This window comes from Diachasmimorpha longicaudata, chromosome 1, assembly GCF_034640455.1.
Source record: "Diachasmimorpha longicaudata isolate KC_UGA_2023 chromosome 1, iyDiaLong2, whole genome shotgun sequence".
Lineage (NCBI taxonomy): Eukaryota > Metazoa > Arthropoda > Insecta > Hymenoptera > Braconidae > Diachasmimorpha > Diachasmimorpha longicaudata.
The window spans coordinates 13602704-13623123 of record NC_087225.1 but is presented as its reverse complement, the minus strand read 5'-3'; the positions used below and the strand labels follow the sequence as shown (position 1 = coordinate 13623123).

The window sequence follows — 20420 nt, the reverse complement described above, 5'->3', positions numbered from 1 at the left end:
TAATTATTTCAGTACATTTATTCCGAGATATTCATATTTATACACAGTAGTTTTTTTTCTTTCGCTATTATATTAATTAATAATCATATAGTAGTTTAGCAATAGTGGCGTAATGCATTTTGCACTTTCGATCGATTTTCATTTATTTTCATTTTTTATCGGTTAATATTGTTTGACAAAAATACAAAAATTATTAAGGTATATGACAATCAGTATGAGAACAAATCACCCCGCTCGACTCTCTTTCATTTGTCTGTTCACCTACTCTCTTATGTCTTCTATTCTTATATACTGAACTTGCACTTTTCATTAATTTTTTTTTCATTCAATTATTATCGTATATATTTTTTTACTTTTTTTCCATTACTTTTTACCTCATCGTACACTTACATTTATTATATACCTCCCCTCCCGAGGGATCAATCACGTACTCAACGATCGTGATTAAACATTATTCCTATATTTTATGTATTGTGATTTTTTCCTTCTCACCTAATAAAAAAATGTAAGGGTATCGTCTAAAACGAGAAAAAACTGTCTTCTCCTTAATTTTCTTTTCATTCTCTCTACAGTCCTTCAAGCTACGTGTGAAGTACCCCCCCTCCCCCCATATGACTTTGATTTCCATTAATTATCGAATATTTACTCTCATTGAGAGAAGACTCCAGGGAAATTTCAAAGTTAGAAGCTCGTAAAATGCTAAAAATTTTTTTTTTCAATTTTGTTTCCCAGACGCCAGATATTCAGAAAACAGTGAAATGAATCGAATTTTGAAACAATATAGCTGACAATTACGAATTATTGTTATAAAATTCTCATTTTTTATTTTTCAATTTTTCGCCATTTGTAACGAATCAATAAAAAAAATTATAAATATTACAGACTATATTTTTTCGGATTTTTTTTATCTTATCAAACAAATGGGCGACTTCGACTTTGCATTTATATATTTTTCACCGTCATTCGTAATTGTTATCGATATTTAACAAAAGGCAATTTCACTGCAGATTCCTCTCAAAAAAATGTCTCCTTCTACAAAATCATTTTTGTTGATGTAATGAATATTTATAAATGTTCAGAAGTATGTGGGCACGATGGGGGGCTCGATCATCGTTGCACCTGATAAGTACACCATTCTTCCCCATATTCAATAAATACCACGAGTGGAAATATTTATGAAACAGAAAAACACTTGGGGGGAAAGAAATCTCGTATTTACCTTTCAAAGTGCGACGAATTTATCGAGATAACTCTCATCTTAAACTAATTACACTAATTTCCAGGGGCACTATTACCTCATTATGAGAAAGAAAATAATAACGAATGAAGCTCTGTGACTAATGCGCTCACACGTGTCTCAGGCAATGCCAAACCAATAAATCTCCCATCATTTCGATATATTCTCTTAATCAATTAAAAAATATAATGAAATTAGCTCAACAAGATATCTTCCTACTTTTCACCTCGCGATGATCAATAATCTGAATGAATTTTTCTTATTCCTCTCTTGCTTTGTTTTTCTCACATGTTTTTTATTGTTTACAGAACAAATTAAAAGAAAGATACAAGTTTACAAGTACACAGGACCTTCGGCTTCTATTTATGATAATGAGTAGAAAAAAAAATAATGAATGAAATAAAGCGTAGATAGTCTGTGAATTTCCTTGTGATAAGCCAAGCATTTTGTGTTTATAATTGTTCTTAATTTCTTGGAAAATTTTAATTACACTCTGTAATGTATACTTGATTCGTTAGCTTTGGTTATCATTTCAATTGAAGGCTACTTTATTTCTTAAAATGAAAAAATAAAACAAAAAAAAAATAGTGGAGAAATGCACTTATGGGAAAGAAAATTTGATAGACATTTAATGATTACTATTGTACGATTAATAAAAATAGAATTGGGTGGTTAAGTAATTCGTTACAAGGAGAAGGGGGTGGGATTTTTTCATGAAAAGGTGATTTGTAAAATCGAAGGAATACTTAATTTATTTATTCAGTACGCATTGGATCAGCGCGAGGAAACAATTTTTTGTTTCATCTTCAACAGAAAAACCGAAGAGATGTGTTGATTGAAAATTAAATTTTCACCTAATTTTTTAATTGAATAAAAAGCAAAACCTCCTGCTGATGTAACCAACGCAGTCATCGTAAAAGAATTTTCATTATTTGTGAATGATTTACTAACGTTTAAAAATGGAAAACATTTCAATAATTATTAATCCATTTTCAAAATCTCCCAGGATTTTAAATATTTATTACCTGTCTCTAGACACGCTCAACGCCGAGTTATGCCTGAATTTTCCACAACGCGAGGGAAATAAAGGGTAATTAATTTATTTAAAAAAAAAAAAACAAGAAGACAAAGGAAAAATACCATCCTGATTTCGAGTGTATTCGAGCGGGTTCTCATCACTTCAATCCCTTTCTCAATCTATTTAATAATAAATGTGTATACATGTCCGCCCACTTAATTTTTTTTGTGTATTATGTGTCCTCCATTCCGCAAAAAACCCACCGATTCGATCAATTATTTTCAATTTTTTAAATATCGAATCGTGGGTTAATTGTACCACTCCATCAGTTACATTGAATTTTCCTCGTGTGGCTTTAATTACCAGCTGTCCAGTAGGTTGAACTGTAGCCAGGCTTTGCCTGCGCCTTATTCTGAGAGCTTGCGTTGGATCTCTGTCCAGAACTACTGCCACCGTCCTGATGAAGTGGCTGATGCAACTGGTGTGGCATCGTTGAGATGAATAAGTGTGGACCACCGTAACCACCTGGCATACCAGCACTCTGGCTACCCGTCAAGCCGAATGGTGGTGGCGTTGCCGAATGGAAAGCCTGTTTGTCGTACGACTGATAATAAAAACAATTATCGTAATTAATTGAAACACTCATTAACAGAATCAATTGGATAGTTCTCGGGCACAATATCAAGACGTATTTGTAGAGAGACAATTAAATTTCCAACAAAATATAATTATGCATTTAATTATGTTCACTACATATATCGAATTTTGTGAAAATGTTGATGAGAAATTTTTTTAGTGGGAATGTTAGGCGTTAATGAACGAAACTAAATGGATTTATTACTTACATTGACTTTACTCAATGCCACATGACTCTTAGCGTACATGTTAGCGCCAATATCAGTAGCAGAAGACGCCCCAGAATTGCTATTCCCTGTGGACGATCCAGTCTTTCCACTTTGAGTCCCAGTGTAGCCACTGCCAGCCCCCTTATAGTCGGCAGTTGGACCAGCATTGGCTAGTGTATCATAACTTGCTCCACCCCCATATCCAGAGCCGTAACTGCCAGGTTTAGCATTGTACGCCCCACTATTCGTTCCAGCATTGCCAGCAGTTGCTATTTGCTGTTATTCGGAAACATTTTTTCATTTGAATACATTCGATTGATTTTTAATATGAAAATTTGCAACGATAACCCTGCATGATAAACAATACATGTCTTTTTCACATTTCCATACTCTTTGTACAACTTCAACAAAATTCAAGGGATGAAAGAATTTTTTATGCTCGATTCTAGATGTTGAAAATCAAATTGGGGGAAGAATATATGTTCAAATGTAAATAAAATAGCAAATGTTCCGCAATGTGGACACTATTTACTTACAGGATAGATTGGTGGTCCACCATAAGCCTGGAAGCTTCCTGGCATTATTCCACCACCGTATGCAAAGTACGCATAGCCGGGAGGCAGTGTTGGGTTCATCATCGGTTGCTGATGCTGCGACGCGGTCTGACAATAAATCATTAATTATGAATATTAAACCTTAATATTAATGAATGCGAATCTTGTCTCCTATTCTCAATAAGTATTCCAAATGAATTTTAATTTCTGCATTTTGTGTTCTCAATAAAGTAGTCACTTAAAACATTTAATCCCAAGAATGTTACGGTCAGAACTTTTCCTGATGGCTATCTTATTCAAATTAAAAAGCAATTAAGTAATCTTAAAGTATTTCAAATACGGCCCAAAAAAAATGAAAATATTCCATTTTAATTCTACTTTTTCCATTAGTCAGTCATAATTCCCGAAGATTCCGAGGTTGATGCTCAATAATAGCTGTGACGACAAATGCATCAAATTACCCCCAAAAATCCCAATATATTCAATTCCATTAGAATTTACCTGCTGCGACATGGTCGATGGCACCGGCGATGCATTGCTGTCATTTCTCGCAAACCTTCCGTCGCTCATACTGGTGTAGGCACCCTGGACCCCCTGAACCCCTTGAACACCCTGAACACCGGATAATGCATCACTCCGTCCACCGCCTAGGCTCGTTGCTGGACCAGTCGTCTGATAGCCAAGTGCCGCGTCATAGTAACCAGTAGTTGGCTGCACGTTAGTCAGGAAGGCCAAACACAAAACTACATGCATACACTGTGTACTCCAAAATACGTAGGAGGACTCTAACTAATGAAGAATCTATTCGACCCACAGGACCATGAGCACAGTAGAAGGGTAGAAAAATAGAGAGAAAGAGGACGGAAAAAGGAGGCGAGAGGTAGAGGAGGGAGATAAGAGAATCGTTTGCCATCGTACAAGAGTACTTTACGAGTAACAAAACGTCTTCAATCTACTTGTCCTTGGTACAAATAAGAAAACGTTCCATACCCCATGAATATTCCCTGAGAATAATTCCAGAACCAGTGCTCTAATACTACCAATTGCCACTTAAAGACACTGAGACTCCTAATGTGCAATAAAATATAAATAATTTCATGGGAAATAAAATATCAATCGAGCGGCTACCAAGCACCATTTCCATTTCAACATGAGATCAGATAATTCATTACTAAATAAATCATTCTCTTTGCATTCGTAAAAATAATTATTACTTTATAACAATCGTGCTTGAATTTTTTTCACAGGGCAATCTGACTCATCGATTAATTGTTCTTTTGAGGGGTACGGAATTGTTTCAACTGTTGTTTTATCAGTCAGATTATCCCGTTCTCATCGTAAGTCAAAAGATAATATAACGAAGAATATGAGACGGAACGTATTATTTTCTTGCTTATCCATTTGACTGAACTGCAGAAAATAATGCCTTCATTAAATTTGTAATAAATAAATCTGAAGAACACTTGCTTTCACTACTTTATAATAATCGTGCTAGAATCACTATTTCGGGGCAATCTGAATGATAGATTTTATATATCAGAAATACTGCCCTCATTTATGGACAATTGAATCAATTGACCTCCCCGACAAATGGAATTTTTTGCGCACAAAAAAATGAATGAATTTGCATACCTTTGGAGAATATTGAATTGCTCGTATGATTAATGTATTGATCAGATTACCCCATTCAGCTCACGAATAAAATTAAAATAAATAACGAATAATGTAAAACTGAACGTATTGTTTTTTCACTTGTCCATTAGTGAGAAGTACAAAAGACAATACGTTCAGCCAATTCATAATAAAATAAACCGAATTTGTATGGAGTTGAGTTGACTAACCATGTGCGGTATTCTTTGCTGCATAAGTTGGAGATCCTCGTAACTGTACATGTGCTGTTGGAAGGCATAAGGTACACCTTGTCCCATAATATACTGATGGCCTAGCATCGGTGTCATACTGCCAGCTGCACCTGCCCCACTTCCTGTTATGCTTCCCGTTCCACTGGCACCCGATACCGCACTGCCACTGGATGTACTTTTTGGCACTGCTGAAGCATTATTGTTATTTATCGTGATTGAAATGAAAAGAATGAGAGAAAAGCTACAAATTTTACCAAGTCCTACATCTAGCTAGAGCTGCTAACAAAAACGAGATTTTTTTTTCTCCTACTCTTATGGAGTCTGAGGGTTTGATTGATCTAACTCAGATAAATAGTGGCAGCAGCCTTTACAATTTAATGATTGACTTAAAAAATTACTAATGAAGCAATAAAAACTACTATACTATTGAAATACTATTGAAAATATTATTAAAGAATGAAATGCTCAGAAAATGCCTCGATCTCCACAGGTATTTCGCACTCAAATTTATTGTACAAACAGTTCTCACCATTTGAACTCGTCACTTTAGTCTGGGAACTATTGACCGAGGCGGATGATAGACCCAAAGACGGGGCACTTGTCGTCGCAAGGGATCCACTGCTCGTTGTTGCATTGTTATCATACTGCGAATCCTTGCTCGAGCCACTGTTCAATTTTGTGTGATTGTGGGAAGTCGCTTGGGGCTGAGTACTGTAATTTCCGTAACCACCGTATACCTGCGACTAGAGATATTCCACGGTCAATGATATCGTTGTTATTACCATTCACTCGTGAATATTAAAATTTTAATGCGGAACATTGACGTGTATCGTGAGCTTTGTTTATCACTTTCATTGAAATTCCAACAGTTTGTTGAAAATAACAAGCATTTGCATAGGAATCCGTCTCATAAAGATTTGCCATTTGATGAATATCGAAGCTTTTTATCTAGATTTTCAGAATTTTTTAATTGTTAAATATTACAAGGTTTTTTAAGCAATTAATTTTCACCAAAAAATTAATTTTGTTCCAAAAAATTGAAATTGATAGCTGTTCCAACGATTCCCATTCATTCAGAATAAAAGAATGAGTGACGTAATCTTCTGGGAAAAGTGAATGTGAATTATCCATCCATTTTTTTTAAATTTTCTTCTGCAATTTAATTATGACAACCAATTTATTTAATTAATTGAAGTAATAAAACTTACCGAATGCGCACTCTGATAAGCACTACTGCTGCCCTGAGTGATCGGCGACGTGAAATTAGTACCAGATGGCGGATAGGCCTGTGGAGTGCTCTGAAAGCTAGAAGAGCTTTGATAGCTTCCGCCCTGATAGCTGTTATTGGAGCCAGCATTAGTAGACTGGGTGGTAGACTGATACTGTCCAGTGGTAGTCGGGACAAAGCTGTTCGACTGATAAGTCTGATTGGAGCTAGCTGTTTGATTGTACGCAGAAGTGCTCGACGACGATGGAGCCGATGGTGATGCTTGACTAAATGTAGAAGGATTGCTCTGTGGATAGGATGAACTGCCACTGTAGCCAGATTGCGTTGTCGTCGTGGTGTAATTATTGCTGCCACCAGTTGACGATGGATAAGATGACTGTCCAGACTGCGTAGCACTGGAGGTATAGTTGTAGCTCGGTGTATTGGTAGACTGATAAGAATTCTTCTGTGAATACGTCGTAGTAGCAGCCCCGCTGTTACCGTAACCAACGCTGGGATTATTTGGTGATGGAACAATCTGAGATGATGCATTGTAACTGCTCTGTTGTGCTGTGTCAATTTCCAATGAATTTGAATTTGTCATTGAATTAACTCCCGTCGACGGAACACTGGAAGTCACATCAATGCCGGTAATACTAGTCCCCGATGAATTATACTTATCAGTTGTTGTGCTATCGATATTCCCTGTGTCGCTGCCAAACTCCATTGCACCGAATTGCACGTCTAGAAAGCCTATACTACTATTAACATCCCCAGGCATTTCAACAGCGCTCGATGGTATCTTCGAGGGAGGTGGAACACGTGGACGTTGCTTAGCCGGTCGTTGAGACTGGCTCGTTATTCCGATAGAGCTGAACGCCGATGGAGTCTTGTAGTTCTCAGACGATTGTTGAGTCAATTGCGTGAGATACTGGCTCTGAGCTGCTGTTAGTACACCACCGCCAACGGTGCTGGCTTGGGACATTTGGAGATCAGGAATACGGAGGACTTGAGGCTGTTGGCCCTGAGATTGGGATTGAATGAGGGCTGGTGCTTGTTGAATGAGAGGTGCCTCCAATTTGGGATCCTCAGTGATGCCAATCGCTGGATGTTGAATGGGCTGAGAGCCAAGGGGCTGGTCTGTTTTGCTCTCCTCGGCTGGCTGATCGCCCATTGCTGTACTCGGTGTGAAAACCTTGGTGTCAGCAAGGGAACCAGTGTACTCCTCAGCTTCCCAGTCTTCAGAGGGCTCAAGATTGCTCCAGGGATCGATCTTGGGCTCCTGGTTACTCTGCTGCTGCTCCTCACTGCCCGTCCAGGTGTCAATTGGACGACTGAAGCTGTGAGCAGCTGAGGATGAGGCTGAATCACGATTGGCGAAAGTGCGGGGTCCTAGACCTCGGCCACCACCACGACCACCGCGACCTGATCTTCCTGGGCCACCTCGGCCACCGCGTCTACCACCACTGTAACCACCCTCACGCACATTATCCTCCATATTGCGCTCGTTCTCCTTGTTCTCTCGTCCACGCCAGCCACGATTGTCGTGATTGGCACGACCCCTCAGACGTGGTGGGCCACCACCACGCTGATTACGCCGCTCCTCCCAGTCGCCTGTCTCCTCGTGATCGGTCGACTGATCAGTAGTGGGCTTTGAACCACCTGGCTGGCGGGCTTTCTTCTTCTTCACTTCCCACTCGGCTGATACACCCTCGAGGAGATCGTTCACAGCACGATCGAAGTCCCAGTCACTGTCGTGGAGGGCCATTATCACCTGGTCTTCAGTACGACGGGTCACCTCCATTGCTTGCTTTATTCGTTCTTTAACCGCTGGGTCCTCGCTCATCCCCGATCGGGTGTCGATTATTTGTGCATGCTTCGATTGATCCTTCGACTGGAGACAAGTGAAGATTTTTTATCGGGGGTTAATTTTTGGGGAATTGAAATTTTTCATTGCACTTTTGTGTTTCTTTTCCTCTAATCGAAATTGGATACAATATATTACATACTTTGAATTTAGGTATTTTGGTGGATAGTGAAATCTTAATGAGTGTTCCTGAATACGAACATCTTATGTGATAGTAAGCTTTGAATTTGGTCCATTGAATGAAAATTTAATGAATCGTCATTTTACAAAATTCCAAGGTGTACCTCCTCTGATTCCAATTAGCCCTGAACATTGAATATAACACTGAAACTAACGGAATATTCGTCAACAGATATTCCAATCAAACACAAGAATAAAAAATCACACGTCCAAATACTTTTCAAGTGTAAAAGAATTCCTGAACGACTCAAAAATATTTGGACACCTGCAGATTAGCTTAAACGAAATACTCCACTAGTTCCAGCTGTACCAAAAGAAAAATTTAAAAATCCAGAGAAACTTCTCTGCAAAATGCTAATCATAGAGTTCAATATTTACCTGTCCTTTGTCATGTTTAGCAGTGTCTGTGATCTTCGAATGATGCTGATCGGATTTGCCATGCTGCTGAGATGATTTATTCTTGTTGGTGCCTCTCCCACCGGAGGACACCAACGATTTATTACCGGAACTCATGATTCAAGTTTATTCCCGCCGGTCAGATTCTGACGAAAATGGCTATTTTCCCCTGCAGACCTTAACTAAATCACCCCCTCAGGCCTATCACACCTATGTACACTTGCTATTTACAATCTGCAAACACAAAAACCATTACAATCATTATTAATACTCCGGAATGCAATACCTAGCACTCGACACCATCGATAAAATACCGTGTTCACAACAAATCGTTATCACTCATGCAGTTCAAGAAATGAAAAAAAAAGTGTCGATCCTTAGGTACGCCGGTAGTCCAACACAACCCCCAAAGGCCCCCATTGAATCCCAAAAAAAAAACCCCATCCCCAGAGGCAGAAGTAAAAAACCGAGATATTTCCTATTGTTTCCACGTGGCCAGATTAATGCCCAAATCAACAATTTGTCATTTCGACCCTGTGATAATCGTAACCACACCGTTGTCCCCGATATTCCTACTCCCCACGACAATTCCAACCTGTTCACCTCACCTCCGCCGTCTGCACACCCCAGAGATATCGTAATGTTCCTGCACCCTCCAAAACCACCGAAAGAAAAACGTAAACTCTTAGAAAATAATCCGAAACAGTCAAGGAGCGATGTCGGAGGTCTCGACCATGTGCACAACGGACGCCATTTGTGGGTATTACATTTTTTTTTCCCCTACTAAATGAGTGGTACGGGAGGGGATGGAAAGAGACTCCGAGGCCTTGTCAAGCTAGAGGTTTTCGAGGATTTCCAAGTAATGCAGGAGAAAAGCCCCTAGACATCGGGGTTTTGTCCGTTCAACCGAGGACAATTGCCGCGACCAAGCGGAGTATTTGCTGGAGGGAATGGCGGATTCCTGACCGATGAATTTTCGCACCGAACACCCACGTTTTTTCTCTCACCGTTGAACTCTCCCCCTAATGAGCCCTACAACCGATTCTTAAGCACCATTTAATGGACTTTAACGATCAGTCGGGAGTAATTTACCTCTCGATTCGGCGTCTTTTCCAAGTAATGAGGAAAAAAGATAAATAAAAACAACGTATTTAGATATCCCCCCGTTGTACCTGAGTTAGTGCGCTCAAAACGCAGCACAGGTCACGTGACCAACGTCCCCGACGTACCCCTGACTCCCCTTGTCCTGTTTGTAACAATCGAGAGAGCGACGCTACACTTGGATTTTTCACTCATTACCCCCCTCTGGTCCCCTCGATTTACCGACAATTATTCACTTTTCACGCACTCAATAAATGTTTTTTACTCGGGAATTGAGGACCCTTGAGCATTTTAATGCGAGGACTATTGGATCTTCCTTTTTTTTTCAAGTATTTTCAATTACAAATCTCACCTGAAACGTCGACGGACTCGGCGTTTATTGGGTGATACTTCACGCCGACGATCGACAGGGGGGGCCAACGTGAAGTGCATAATGTCCCTAGACGGGAGTCGCTCGTTGGCAATGCGGCTTTAGTCACTAGGGCAATAGGATTGGTCCGAAAGTTTTTGTAAACGTACTTAAGGTTGTGATTTTTTGGCGAAGATTTTTGTAACCTCTTGTGTAGTAGTCTCCAGTCGGGGGTTCGATTTTAATTAGTGGAGATTTTCCTAATTTTAGGGGGCAAATCATGCCACGATTTCCACTTCATGCAGCTTCAGGAACTGGAGTGTACACGGACTGGCATAAGAAGGTCATTCGGTTAGCTCGGTATGGATGCGCGAACCGGCCGTTTTTTCATATTGTGGTCATGCCTGTAAGTTGATGATTGTTTACTTGGCTGAGGATGAATAATTTATTAATCAACGGAGAGATGAAGGTGTTAAAGTATTAATTAGTTTCGATAATTGTTGGAAGATAATGATGAACCATTAATCAATAAGAAAGAGTCAAGTGCGAGGACTTGAGATGATATTTTCTGATCTCTGAAAATAATTTCAATATTTCATTCCAATAACATCTCATTTAGATGAATAAAAAAAATAATAAATTCTGCTGGATCACCTCCAGTGATCAATATTTATTTTTTGATGTTCCTAATCAACTAAATCATGATATTAATTGATTTATTGGTAATATTGTTTGTACTGCACTTTCAATAGTCATTTAACATCAATAATTTTATCTGTAGTAACAAATGACACAATTTTAATTAACCACGTCATTTTACTCTTGGGATGTGCGAGCAACCTAATGAATCGCCCTGAAAAATTATTGACTAATTCAAATGATTGATGAAGGCCACTATTCTTCTACCCAGGTCAAACTAGAGCAAAGAAAGCCGCCCATCGAACAGCTAGGCACGTACGATCCGTCTCCAAATCAATTCAACGAGAAACTAGTCGCTCTCAACACCGAGAGGATAATGTACTGGCTGGGGCAGGGGAACGTAACAATCTCAGAGCCCGTCGAGGAGCTCCTGGGGCTTGCTGGGTTCCTTCCGATTCATCCCACGACGTACATCAGGGCCTGGAGAGCCAGGAGAAAAACTGACGAGGAAGCTGCTAAAGCAAAGCAGGAGGAAGAGGAGACTCGTAAAGCTCAGGAGCAGAGCAATTGATGATCATGCTCTTGGTTATCGTGTAAATAGGTTTATTGTCATGATGAATAATCAATAAGAAGTACTTTAACGAACCACTGAATCAGCTGTTTTCGTTTATTATCATCGACAATATTCATTATCACTCATTATTCTTATTCTTTTTTTTTGCTTCTTTAGATAAAATAGATAATACTTCAATTCAGAAAAGATGCCCAGTGACGTAGGAATTTGATGAAAGCTGGGATAGTGAGAAATTCCGGGACGATATGATCAGTTGGCTTCTGCCGAACACAGGGAAAATATTTTTAAATAAAAAAAACAGTACGAACTGAAATCTTGAAAAAAATATTCCCCAGGTGAGGCTCGAACTCACAACCCCGGCATTGCTCACGTAATTACTGTCTTATAAGTACCGTGCGCTAACCAATTGCGCCACTGGGGAGAGGTAGCCTGGAGCCTAGACATTATTCTCCACTTCAACTCTACCCCCACTCCTCTTATCATAAACTCAATATTAGTTGAATTTGATGATGAAAAGTGTAGATACGGCATTTTGAGTCTAGAATAGATGGGCACTCAATGTTTGCCTGCGTTGACAGCTGTGCAGAGCTCACTCCAGAGGGCCTCCAGGTCCTCCTTTTTCAACCCCTTCTGGCAGAAGTCCTCTAGCAACTCCTGATTCTCTTTCACAAAGTCTGAACATGAAAAGAAAATAGAATTCTACGTCAGACCGAATTATTACAGTGACAATTTCATTTCACTGAAAGTGTTGGATATTTAATCTATGAACGCACCACTGTCTATTCCATCTATTTTGAAACAATGATCAATTGCTCTCGTCTTGTGATTGAACTCCGTCGTCCATAGGAAATCAGCGTATTGCTTTCTTGAGGATGTTGGACAGTGAATGTGAATTACATAGCCACCAGTTCCATGTTTGTCGATTGTTATGAATTTCTGAGACTTCAGCTTATCGAGAATCTTCTGACGTACTATGGATTGATCGTTGTATTCGCTAAAAGCTGCGAAATCATTAGAAATCATAATATATAGTAATTGTGTTGTATATAATAACTGAGGAGGTTCACTCAAAGTCCTACTTAACATGATCTGAATCCATTTTATAATAATACAAATAATTTTGTCACTTATGATACTTACCAGACATCAAATAAGTCATCTTCTTAGCTCTCGTGAACTCAGTCACCCAGGGAGTTATCTCCTGCAGATGGCAATCAACAACTTTAACGAACCGACAGGTGATGTCCAGGATTTCATTGTCCTCTCCATCCTACGAGAAAATCCAAAACTACTCAAATAATTTCTAGTTAATTAATTCAATTGCTTGAGTAGGTAGGAGACATTACCTTCAAGTCCACAGTCAATTCCAAATTGAATTTTAGGATTTTCATAACTACTTTTGAGGTATAATTCCAGACATTGTCCCGCAGCCACTTCTTGTCGACATTCTGGAAAAATATTCCAGTTGCTTGTTGAGTTGCATCCACTAATCTTACTATGAATTTTTCTTCGTCGTTTGAGTCCTTTGGCAATGCAATTGGAAAAGCATCTTTTGATAATCTCTCTCGAATACTGTAATACAAATTATCTCCAGTTGTCTGAATATGTTTTTCATTCAGAGAACAATATTCTCGTATCTGTGCAAATTCCGGTCTCCTTATTGTATTCTTCATTTCTCAAGATTAAATGCCTGTAAATTCACAAATTGATCAAGGAAATAAATACTCACTCGTCTCCTAGAATAACCGTCTTCTGATTGTTCTTCCGCTCCAATTCATCTCGCATCTTCAACACTTTCTTAATCAACTCATCCTTTTTCGCCCTCAATTCATTCAGTTCCGCGTCCCCCGTCATCTCGATAAACAATGCAATTGTTTACTGAATTTTCTCAGCTGAGTTGCCGGTTGTTATCACAGAAATTGAAGAATGTAACGAATCTCTCTGTCTCCACCTGCCGCCAGAATCGACGGTGGCGCCTGAATCAGATGCTACCAATTAAATGGCACACAAAGGTCACTATGCATATTATTTATTTAAAATTAAATGAAAAACTAACGAAATAGTTTAAGCTCAGTATAAACGGGCACAAACCTAGTACAAACGATAGAATTACTTCATTTTGCGAAAACCAATCACCTGTGGGCTTACGAAATGTAAACAACCTTACAACAAAGACGAGAACAGTGGAATGCGGTGAACTTCAGTCGTCAGGTGATGCAGTTCAAAGCGTCGAAAGTCACTCGGGGGACTCAAGTTTTAAATTGAATTTTGTAGCAAACAAATTATATTTTGCAATATATTATCATAACTGTCAGCAAGACTATCTTAATCATATTCCAAATTATGTTAATTTTTATTAATATTTCCTACGAATAATAGTTAAAGGCGTTTAAACATCTCGAAAAATCACCTTTGGGACGAAATAATTTGTAAAATTTATTATCAAGCTGTCAAATTTATTTGTTTGTCAATAGGAATATCAACAATTGCACTGTATATTTCTTAAAGACGAGCGACTAACAAAATTGATAAAAAATATATCGGGGACATTTTATAGAAAATATCTCAATAGCAAAAGTTGGACAGAAACATAATATGCAATTAATTCCACCGGTGAATTTATTTATTAAACATTTTCTACAAAAAAGGACGCAAGAGAGTGAAACTGCATTTGAAAAAAAACTAACAGAACGTCGATCCCACCAATTGAATTTGTCTAGCCACTTCTGACTTTTAACCTCGGAAACCGCCGCAAGAACAGTCGTAAACATCAGCGATGATTAATAGATTGATAAAATCGAGTGGCGGGATCGTAAAGAGGTAAAATTGTTAATACTTATTATTTCATTCCCTCTAACGATAGTAATATTTTTTGTGAAGAGCTACTATTAATTTTTTTTAATTATCAATAAGTTCTAGATTTGATTAAGACTAACATAATCAAGATTGATTGAATGTTAATTAAACTGTAAGTAAATATTAATCAATTGAAGCCAGTCAATGTTACTTTCAAATTTCTGAATAGAAATAAACAGAAAAAATAAATACAATTTTTCGTTTTTCCGCTTCTCGTCCATTCACTTTGATTCAAAAATAAAAGATGCTTCTCAATTTTTTTTACTAACGCTGACCTACCAAATTATTTTTAAAAACACACAAAAAAACCGTCTGATATCCCAGAAAAGGATTGCAAAAAATAAAAACCCTCACCTCCAGATAACCCATGGATCCAAGAATCTCCATCCCACACTGAAATGGACCGATGTCAAGACCCAGTCTACCTTCGCCTTCGTCGAAACTATCTCATAATCTACCTACTAGCAGCCTTCGTAGACTGGCTGCAGGGCCCCTACCTCTACACCATCTACTCGACCTCAAACTACACCAAAACCGACATCTGCTTGTTCTACATAATAGGTTTCGCAAGCAGTGGAGTCTTCGGTGTTCTGGTAGGTCACTTCGCCGACAAATTTGGCAGAAAAAAGATGTGCATCATCTACTTCCTCTCGACCATCCTCACATGCTCCTGCACAATCTCGAAGGATCGAAATGTTCTGATGATGGGGAGGGTCTTCGGAGGGGTCTCGACATCAATCCTCTGCTCGACCTTCGAGTCCTGGTACGTGGGGCAGCACCTCTCTCGTCATCACCTCGATAAAGATCTGATCAGCACAACGTTTGCCAAAGCAACATTCTACAACGGATTGACTGCAATCTCCAGTGGTTTCCTGTCATCTCTGCTAGTTGACACCTTTGGATATGGCCCAGCGACTCCATTCGTCTTTTCCATCCCCATATCCATGCTCTCAGGGTGTCTCTGCGCTGTCCTCTGGGGGGAAAATGTGGAGATCAGTAAATCCAAATCAATGGATGTCTTCAGGGGCGTGAGGATTATCTTCTCGAGGGAAGGTAGGGCCTTGATCTTCTTGGGGGTCGTGCAGATCATTTTTGAGACTGTCATGTACGTATTTGTGTTCCTGTGGACTCCTGTACTCGAACCCATGGATCCCAGCTTTGGTTTCATCTTCGGGATATTCATGATATGCATCGGAATTGGAAGCTTTCTGCACTCGTTCTTCCAGAGCTACTTCGGCGTGTCTGTGGAGATTTTACTCTGCTGCAGTGTTCTCCTGGGACTGGGAAGCATAGCCACTTGTGCTCTGGGGGTTCATCTTCAGAAAGATGAGTGGTTCTTGGCCTTTGGGACTTATCTGTGTTTCATTGGCTTCATGTTCTTCGAAATTGCAGTGGGACTGTACTTCCCAGCTGTGGGGTTCCTCAGAGGGGTTGTTGCTCCTGAGAGCCTCAGGGCTAGCATCGTCAATTGGATAAGACTCCCCTGCAATTTTCTCGTTGTGGCTGTTTTGTTTTATATTAAGATTGGGGGCACTGATAATCAGATGATGTTTGTCATTAGCACAATAGGACTTGGTTTCACTGCCCTTTATTCCTTCAAGTTTGTCAGAGTTTATGAGAAGTCCGAGGGGGAGCAGCAATGCTGCTGTACTTTGAGCCTTTGATGTGTTCTTTTCATTTTGAAAGACAATATCCTCCATTGACAGAGTAACTTAAGATCAAAGAATTATTTATTTAGATATTTATTCGCGAGGCAATGGCACAAAGATTCCGGATCAAACGCACTGTTAATATTCCTGGTTGAAACAAATTTTCTTCTATATACCTTCATCTTAAGATATAAATGAAACTAATTTGGATACTCACATCCAAGGAATTGTTACATGGCCTTATTAGATTAAGGAAACTCCAAAAATTGGTATAGATTTACGTGTAATTTACCCAACGATATTTTGCAATGAATTTATCAACGATTTTTATCGTGAAAATATAGAGAAATAAAAAATGTTCATATACGTGCTATTGCTGTGAAAGTATATTGTTAATGCAACACGGGCCTTACTAGACTAAGAAGACGAATAGAAAATAGAAAAATAGAAATAGTCCAATGTCTTAATTGTGCAACGACTTGTGGATGATTCTTCGAATGAGCTTTACGCACAATAAATAATTTGGGAACAACAATCCTCTTTTGTTTTTATTTATGACAGTTTTTGTAAAATGAATGATCAAGGCATAATGTGTGTCATCATCCTTCATGGTTGAGTAGAATGGATGCTTGTTGTGACGTGCGTCAGATGTGGAGTGGATCGAGCGAATACGATGCTTATCATCAGTCAGAGAACTGCCCTTTGACGAAGGATCAAAGCACCCACTGTCAAAGGTCCAGCTGCTTATGGAGATTCAGAATCTTCACTGGGTGCTTGGCTGTCATGTGCCTTGTTATGATTGCCTACCTGATTTATCTGCACTCGTTATTGGGAAGTTACAAGGATATTCTCGATCATGGGGCAGTGGCAGCGGACAATGTCAATTGCTCGAGGGTGGGGACTGATATTCTCAAGGATGGGGGCAATGCTGTCGATGCAGCGGTCGGTGCTATGCTTTGCATGACAGTTATTGCTCCTTACAAGACGGGTTTAGGAGGGTAAAAGACTTTTGCAATTTATTATTTGGGAGTAATCTGTGAAGTGATAATTAAGTGCCAAAAATACATGCATTGACATTTCAGGGGTGGAATCGCTATTGCCTACGACGCAGGCGATGAGAGTGAGCCTTTGGTCGTCGATTTTGCTACGAATACCATCTCAGGTTAATTAAAATTTATTTGTAATAAAATTGGTTGATTATTAATGAGAATCTAATGAAGTACATGTCGACGAATCTCGATTTATTCTAATAATACAATGAGTATAATGGTCAGGAGCCCTAGCAACAGCAAAAATCAGAATTCCCTCAGTCGCCCGAGGACTGGAAACACTCCACAAACTAAAAGGAATTTTACCCTGGAGTAAAATCGTCGAACCGGCTGAGAACCTCGCCAAGGATGGATTTGTCATCACGGAACAATTTTTCGAAGAAGTTTCTCGAGTAAATGACCATGGAACACTGTTCGGATATCTAGAGCCCGGGGAAATTCTGACACAACCGCATTTGGGGGAGACTTTGGAGGTGATAAGAAGTCATGGATCGCAAAGTAAATTTTTAACTACATTCATGAATTAGCGGAAATTATTTGCGTTCTTCCGTCGAGGTCTTTACAACGGAAGTCTGGCCGACAAATTCATGCGCGACGAGTTCCATGAAGCTCATGAGCACTTGCTCCCGGCATTGGCAGATTATGAAGCCCTGCAAGGAAAAGCAAGGAAATTCCACTTCTATGATCACACGATTTACGGTCCGGAGCATGGGAATGTACTTCAGACTGTTTTAGATAAAGTGCAGCACCTGGGGATTTCTGCGGAGGATGGTGCCTCTTTCGAGTCACAGCTGGAGGTGGCCAGAGCCCTGGTTGAAATGAACGTTACGGACTATCACAGTTAGCCCTTCGTTTTAATGTCAATTTCAGAGACATAATATCTGATTTTTAGAAGGAAAAAAAATCAGAACTGAGAACTACATGTTCAGAATTGCTCTCAATCTTGAAATTAATTGTTTTACGCTTTTCAGTTGAACAAGAGAGGTACACAACAGTCATTGCAGTTGATGCCAACCGGAATTTCGTATCGATAGTAACGTAAATATTATTTCTCTCCATTCAGGAGTGGATTGAGAAAGTGATAAAACGAGATAAGTTAATCTACCTATTTGAATTCACCAGAGGTTTAAGTGCTCCACTGGGTCTAGGACACAAAACAGGTGCTGGCTTCCTCCTGGACGGTCTGGGGGGAGTCTCTGAGAATAATCTCCAGGACCTTACTCCAATAATTTTTCACTCAACCAAAAGCCCAGTAGAATATTCGGGGGCTCTCGGTGTGGATGACCCCATCCTTGCCACGGAAATCCTATCCAATATAATCCTCAGGAAGCTGAACCTCTCGATCGCCATCGAGACGCAGAGGTGATGAGCCAATACTAGTCACCGCTGAATTAGAAGTATTACTTGAGTAATTCCGTAGGTATTATCGACTTCCTGAAGGAATCCTCATGGAGCCCAGTGGGAAGTACCCCTTGGACGGCTCCTTGTCGATAGAAATATCGAATTTAATCCCTGGATCGAGCACCGACATCGCGCATTACGTGAAGAGCGTCAATGCTGTTGTGAAACAGGGACATTCGTTGAGCAGCCACTCTGATAGCAGAGGAGGAGGTCTAGCCTCCAGATACAAATAAATTTAATGATATCACGCCTGGAGGAGAGTAAGAGGCAGTGGAGTCATAGAATTCATAGTTTAATTCTATTGAACTTCAATTGACCTTGGAATAAAAATATTGAATAAAAAATATTCTATGGAAAAAATCTTTGGAATTTTTTACAAGAGGCTCAATCAAGCTAGTGACTGCCTGCCCTGTCGTTTGAAAGAGCACGTCCCGCCGAAAGCGATCCGCTGAAAAATTGGCACGAGTCAAAAAATAACTTGGCCCTCAATTCTACCAACATTCCCACGATGCAACAGGATTATATATTGTTGAATAGTGATATGGAACTTTGCACTTGTCTCACAAGGATTTTCACATCGATAACTGACAAATTTCCCCTCTGCTATGCAAAACGACTGCTAATGCACACCATAAGTCTACGAGGGCTCCTTGGTGTAGGTGACAATAAAATAATAACAGACCAAATCATCAGATAAGATTATTCAACTCGATTAGTTTATTGTTTAATGTGTTTTACCTAGTAGCCATGAGGGGTGTTCAATTAACATGTTTCCTGTTAAGGTAATTAACTTTGTGATAATTTTGGAACCTCAGGCTTCGCCTCTATCGCCAGTTTCTCCCCCTTTGGTTTGAGTTTCGATCCTATGATGTTCGCTCTGCTTTCATTATTCTCTCGCTGGATCCTGTCGTACCTCTTCACGGCGTAATCTACCTCACTCGTTAGTTGTCTCACTTTTTTCTGCAGATGTAGACATTGAGGAGAAATTAGTTATTCTAAAAGTAGGATTGAGTTTAATTAATTACCAATATGGCTCGCTGCTTGTTAATTCTGGTGAGCATTCTGGTCCCAAATGGTGTTGGTCTTCCATCCTTGTAAGAATAATCTGGAAAATTCGTCAGGGGACCGAATGCGTTTGGATTTTCTGGTAAACGTTCCCTAAATAATTCACGAAATTGACAGACATAGCAAATTAATATTATTCTTGAATTAATTCATTTTCATATTCGCGAACTTTATTGATGAAATCCAACTCACCTTTGTCGCCAGCTTTGATCCAATTGTGTGGCAGTCGTCGTGTGAATTTGATTTATTGTACTATAAATTCCCCTGACAGCTAATTAATAGAACAACAGTTTTAAAAAATGAATATAATTCTATTTTTTATGAGAGAACTTGAATTTCCGGCAAATTTGATATACTCACGTCTGCAGCACTGAATATTACTGAATAGTCTTCCAATTGACGACATACTGACAGTACTCTTCACAAATAATATACGAAATAAAAAGCCTAATTTTCTAAGTCAATCAGGAATAATTACAGTTTGTAAATAAACTTATGAGTTCTTTCCATGAGCCCAAAATCAATTAACATAACCTTTTCTCCACTACCAACATCCTCCTCGAAAAGTCTC

General features: G+C 39.3%; 6 protein-coding genes and 1 non-coding gene across 14 annotated transcripts; 3 read left to right on the top strand and 4 right to left on the bottom strand.

Annotated features, from left to right (window-relative positions):
• Positions 1 to 2: 2 nt before the first annotated feature.
• On the bottom strand, positions 3 to 10682 carry LOC135161916 (protein lingerer). 6 transcript variants are annotated; one of them, XM_064119920.1, is made up of 9 exons: positions 10620 to 10682; positions 9149 to 9400; positions 6725 to 8617; positions 6046 to 6259; positions 5496 to 5704; positions 4156 to 4365; positions 3637 to 3762; positions 3101 to 3376; positions 3 to 2859 (listed from the first exon to the last, which is right to left on the bottom strand). In XM_064119920.1, exons 2-9 carry the CDS (start codon positions 9281 to 9283, stop codon positions 2611 to 2613), a joined length of 3312 nt encoding a protein of 1103 aa, XP_063975990.1. In that variant the 5' UTR covers positions 9284 to 9400; positions 10620 to 10682; the 3' UTR covers positions 3 to 2610. The 6 variants fall into 6 exon arrangements, with proteins under 6 accessions (XP_063975990.1, XP_063976033.1, XP_063976024.1 ...); XM_064119963.1 differs by having other exon boundaries at positions 4156 to 4326; XM_064119954.1 differs by having other exon boundaries at positions 5496 to 5701.
• A 102-nt stretch (positions 10683 to 10784) lies between these two features.
• Positions 10785 to 11908, top strand: LOC135162491 (small ribosomal subunit protein bS16m). The gene is made up of 2 exons (XM_064121047.1): positions 10785 to 11022; positions 11527 to 11908. The coding sequence occupies exons 1-2, from the start codon at positions 10897 to 10899 to the stop codon at positions 11824 to 11826; spliced, it is 426 nt and encodes a 141-aa protein (XP_063977117.1). The 5' UTR covers positions 10785 to 10896; the 3' UTR covers positions 11827 to 11908.
• LOC135162370 (uncharacterized) lies at positions 11887 to 19659 on the bottom strand. Of its 3 annotated transcripts, none has more exons than XM_064120748.1 (6): positions 19523 to 19659; positions 13559 to 13805; positions 13176 to 13401; positions 12970 to 13099; positions 12603 to 12830; positions 11887 to 12503 (listed from the first exon to the last, which is right to left on the bottom strand). In XM_064120748.1, exons 2-6 carry the CDS (start codon positions 13681 to 13683, stop codon positions 12385 to 12387), a joined length of 828 nt encoding a protein of 275 aa, XP_063976818.1. In that variant the 5' UTR covers positions 13684 to 13805; positions 19523 to 19659; the 3' UTR covers positions 11887 to 12384. The 3 variants fall into 3 exon arrangements, with proteins under 3 accessions (XP_063976818.1, XP_063976828.1, XP_063976837.1); XM_064120758.1 differs by lacking the exon at positions 19523 to 19659 and adding an exon at positions 13921 to 14060 and having other exon boundaries at positions 13559 to 13817; XM_064120767.1 differs by lacking the exon at positions 19523 to 19659 and adding an exon at positions 13921 to 14043.
• On the bottom strand, positions 12157 to 12250 carry Trnai-uau (transfer RNA isoleucine (anticodon UAU)). The gene is made up of 2 exons: positions 12213 to 12250; positions 12157 to 12192 (listed from the first exon to the last, which is right to left on the bottom strand). It is a non-coding gene; the product is annotated as a tRNA-Ile (tRNA).
• On the top strand, positions 14515 to 19498 carry LOC135162119 (glutathione hydrolase proenzyme-like). The gene is made up of 8 exons (XM_064120283.1): positions 14515 to 14649; positions 15046 to 17332; positions 17417 to 17496; positions 17609 to 17881; positions 17939 to 18223; positions 18355 to 18421; positions 18506 to 18745; positions 18804 to 19498. Exons 2-8 carry the CDS (start codon positions 16956 to 16958, stop codon positions 19015 to 19017), a joined length of 1536 nt encoding a protein of 511 aa, XP_063976353.1. The 5' UTR covers positions 14515 to 14649; positions 15046 to 16955; the 3' UTR covers positions 19018 to 19498.
• LOC135170652 (molybdate-anion transporter-like) lies at positions 15084 to 16349 on the top strand. Its single transcript, XM_064136696.1, has one exon. The coding sequence runs from the start codon at positions 15084 to 15086 to the stop codon at positions 16347 to 16349; it is 1266 nt and encodes a 421-aa protein (XP_063992766.1).
• On the bottom strand, positions 19479 to 20397 carry LOC135162488 (large ribosomal subunit protein mL52). The gene is made up of 4 exons (XM_064121033.1): positions 20210 to 20397; positions 20042 to 20120; positions 19810 to 19942; positions 19479 to 19744 (listed from the first exon to the last, which is right to left on the bottom strand). Exons 1-4 carry the CDS (start codon positions 20253 to 20255, stop codon positions 19571 to 19573), a joined length of 432 nt encoding a protein of 143 aa, XP_063977103.1. The 5' UTR covers positions 20256 to 20397; the 3' UTR covers positions 19479 to 19570.
• Positions 20398 to 20420: the final 23 nt, after the last annotated feature.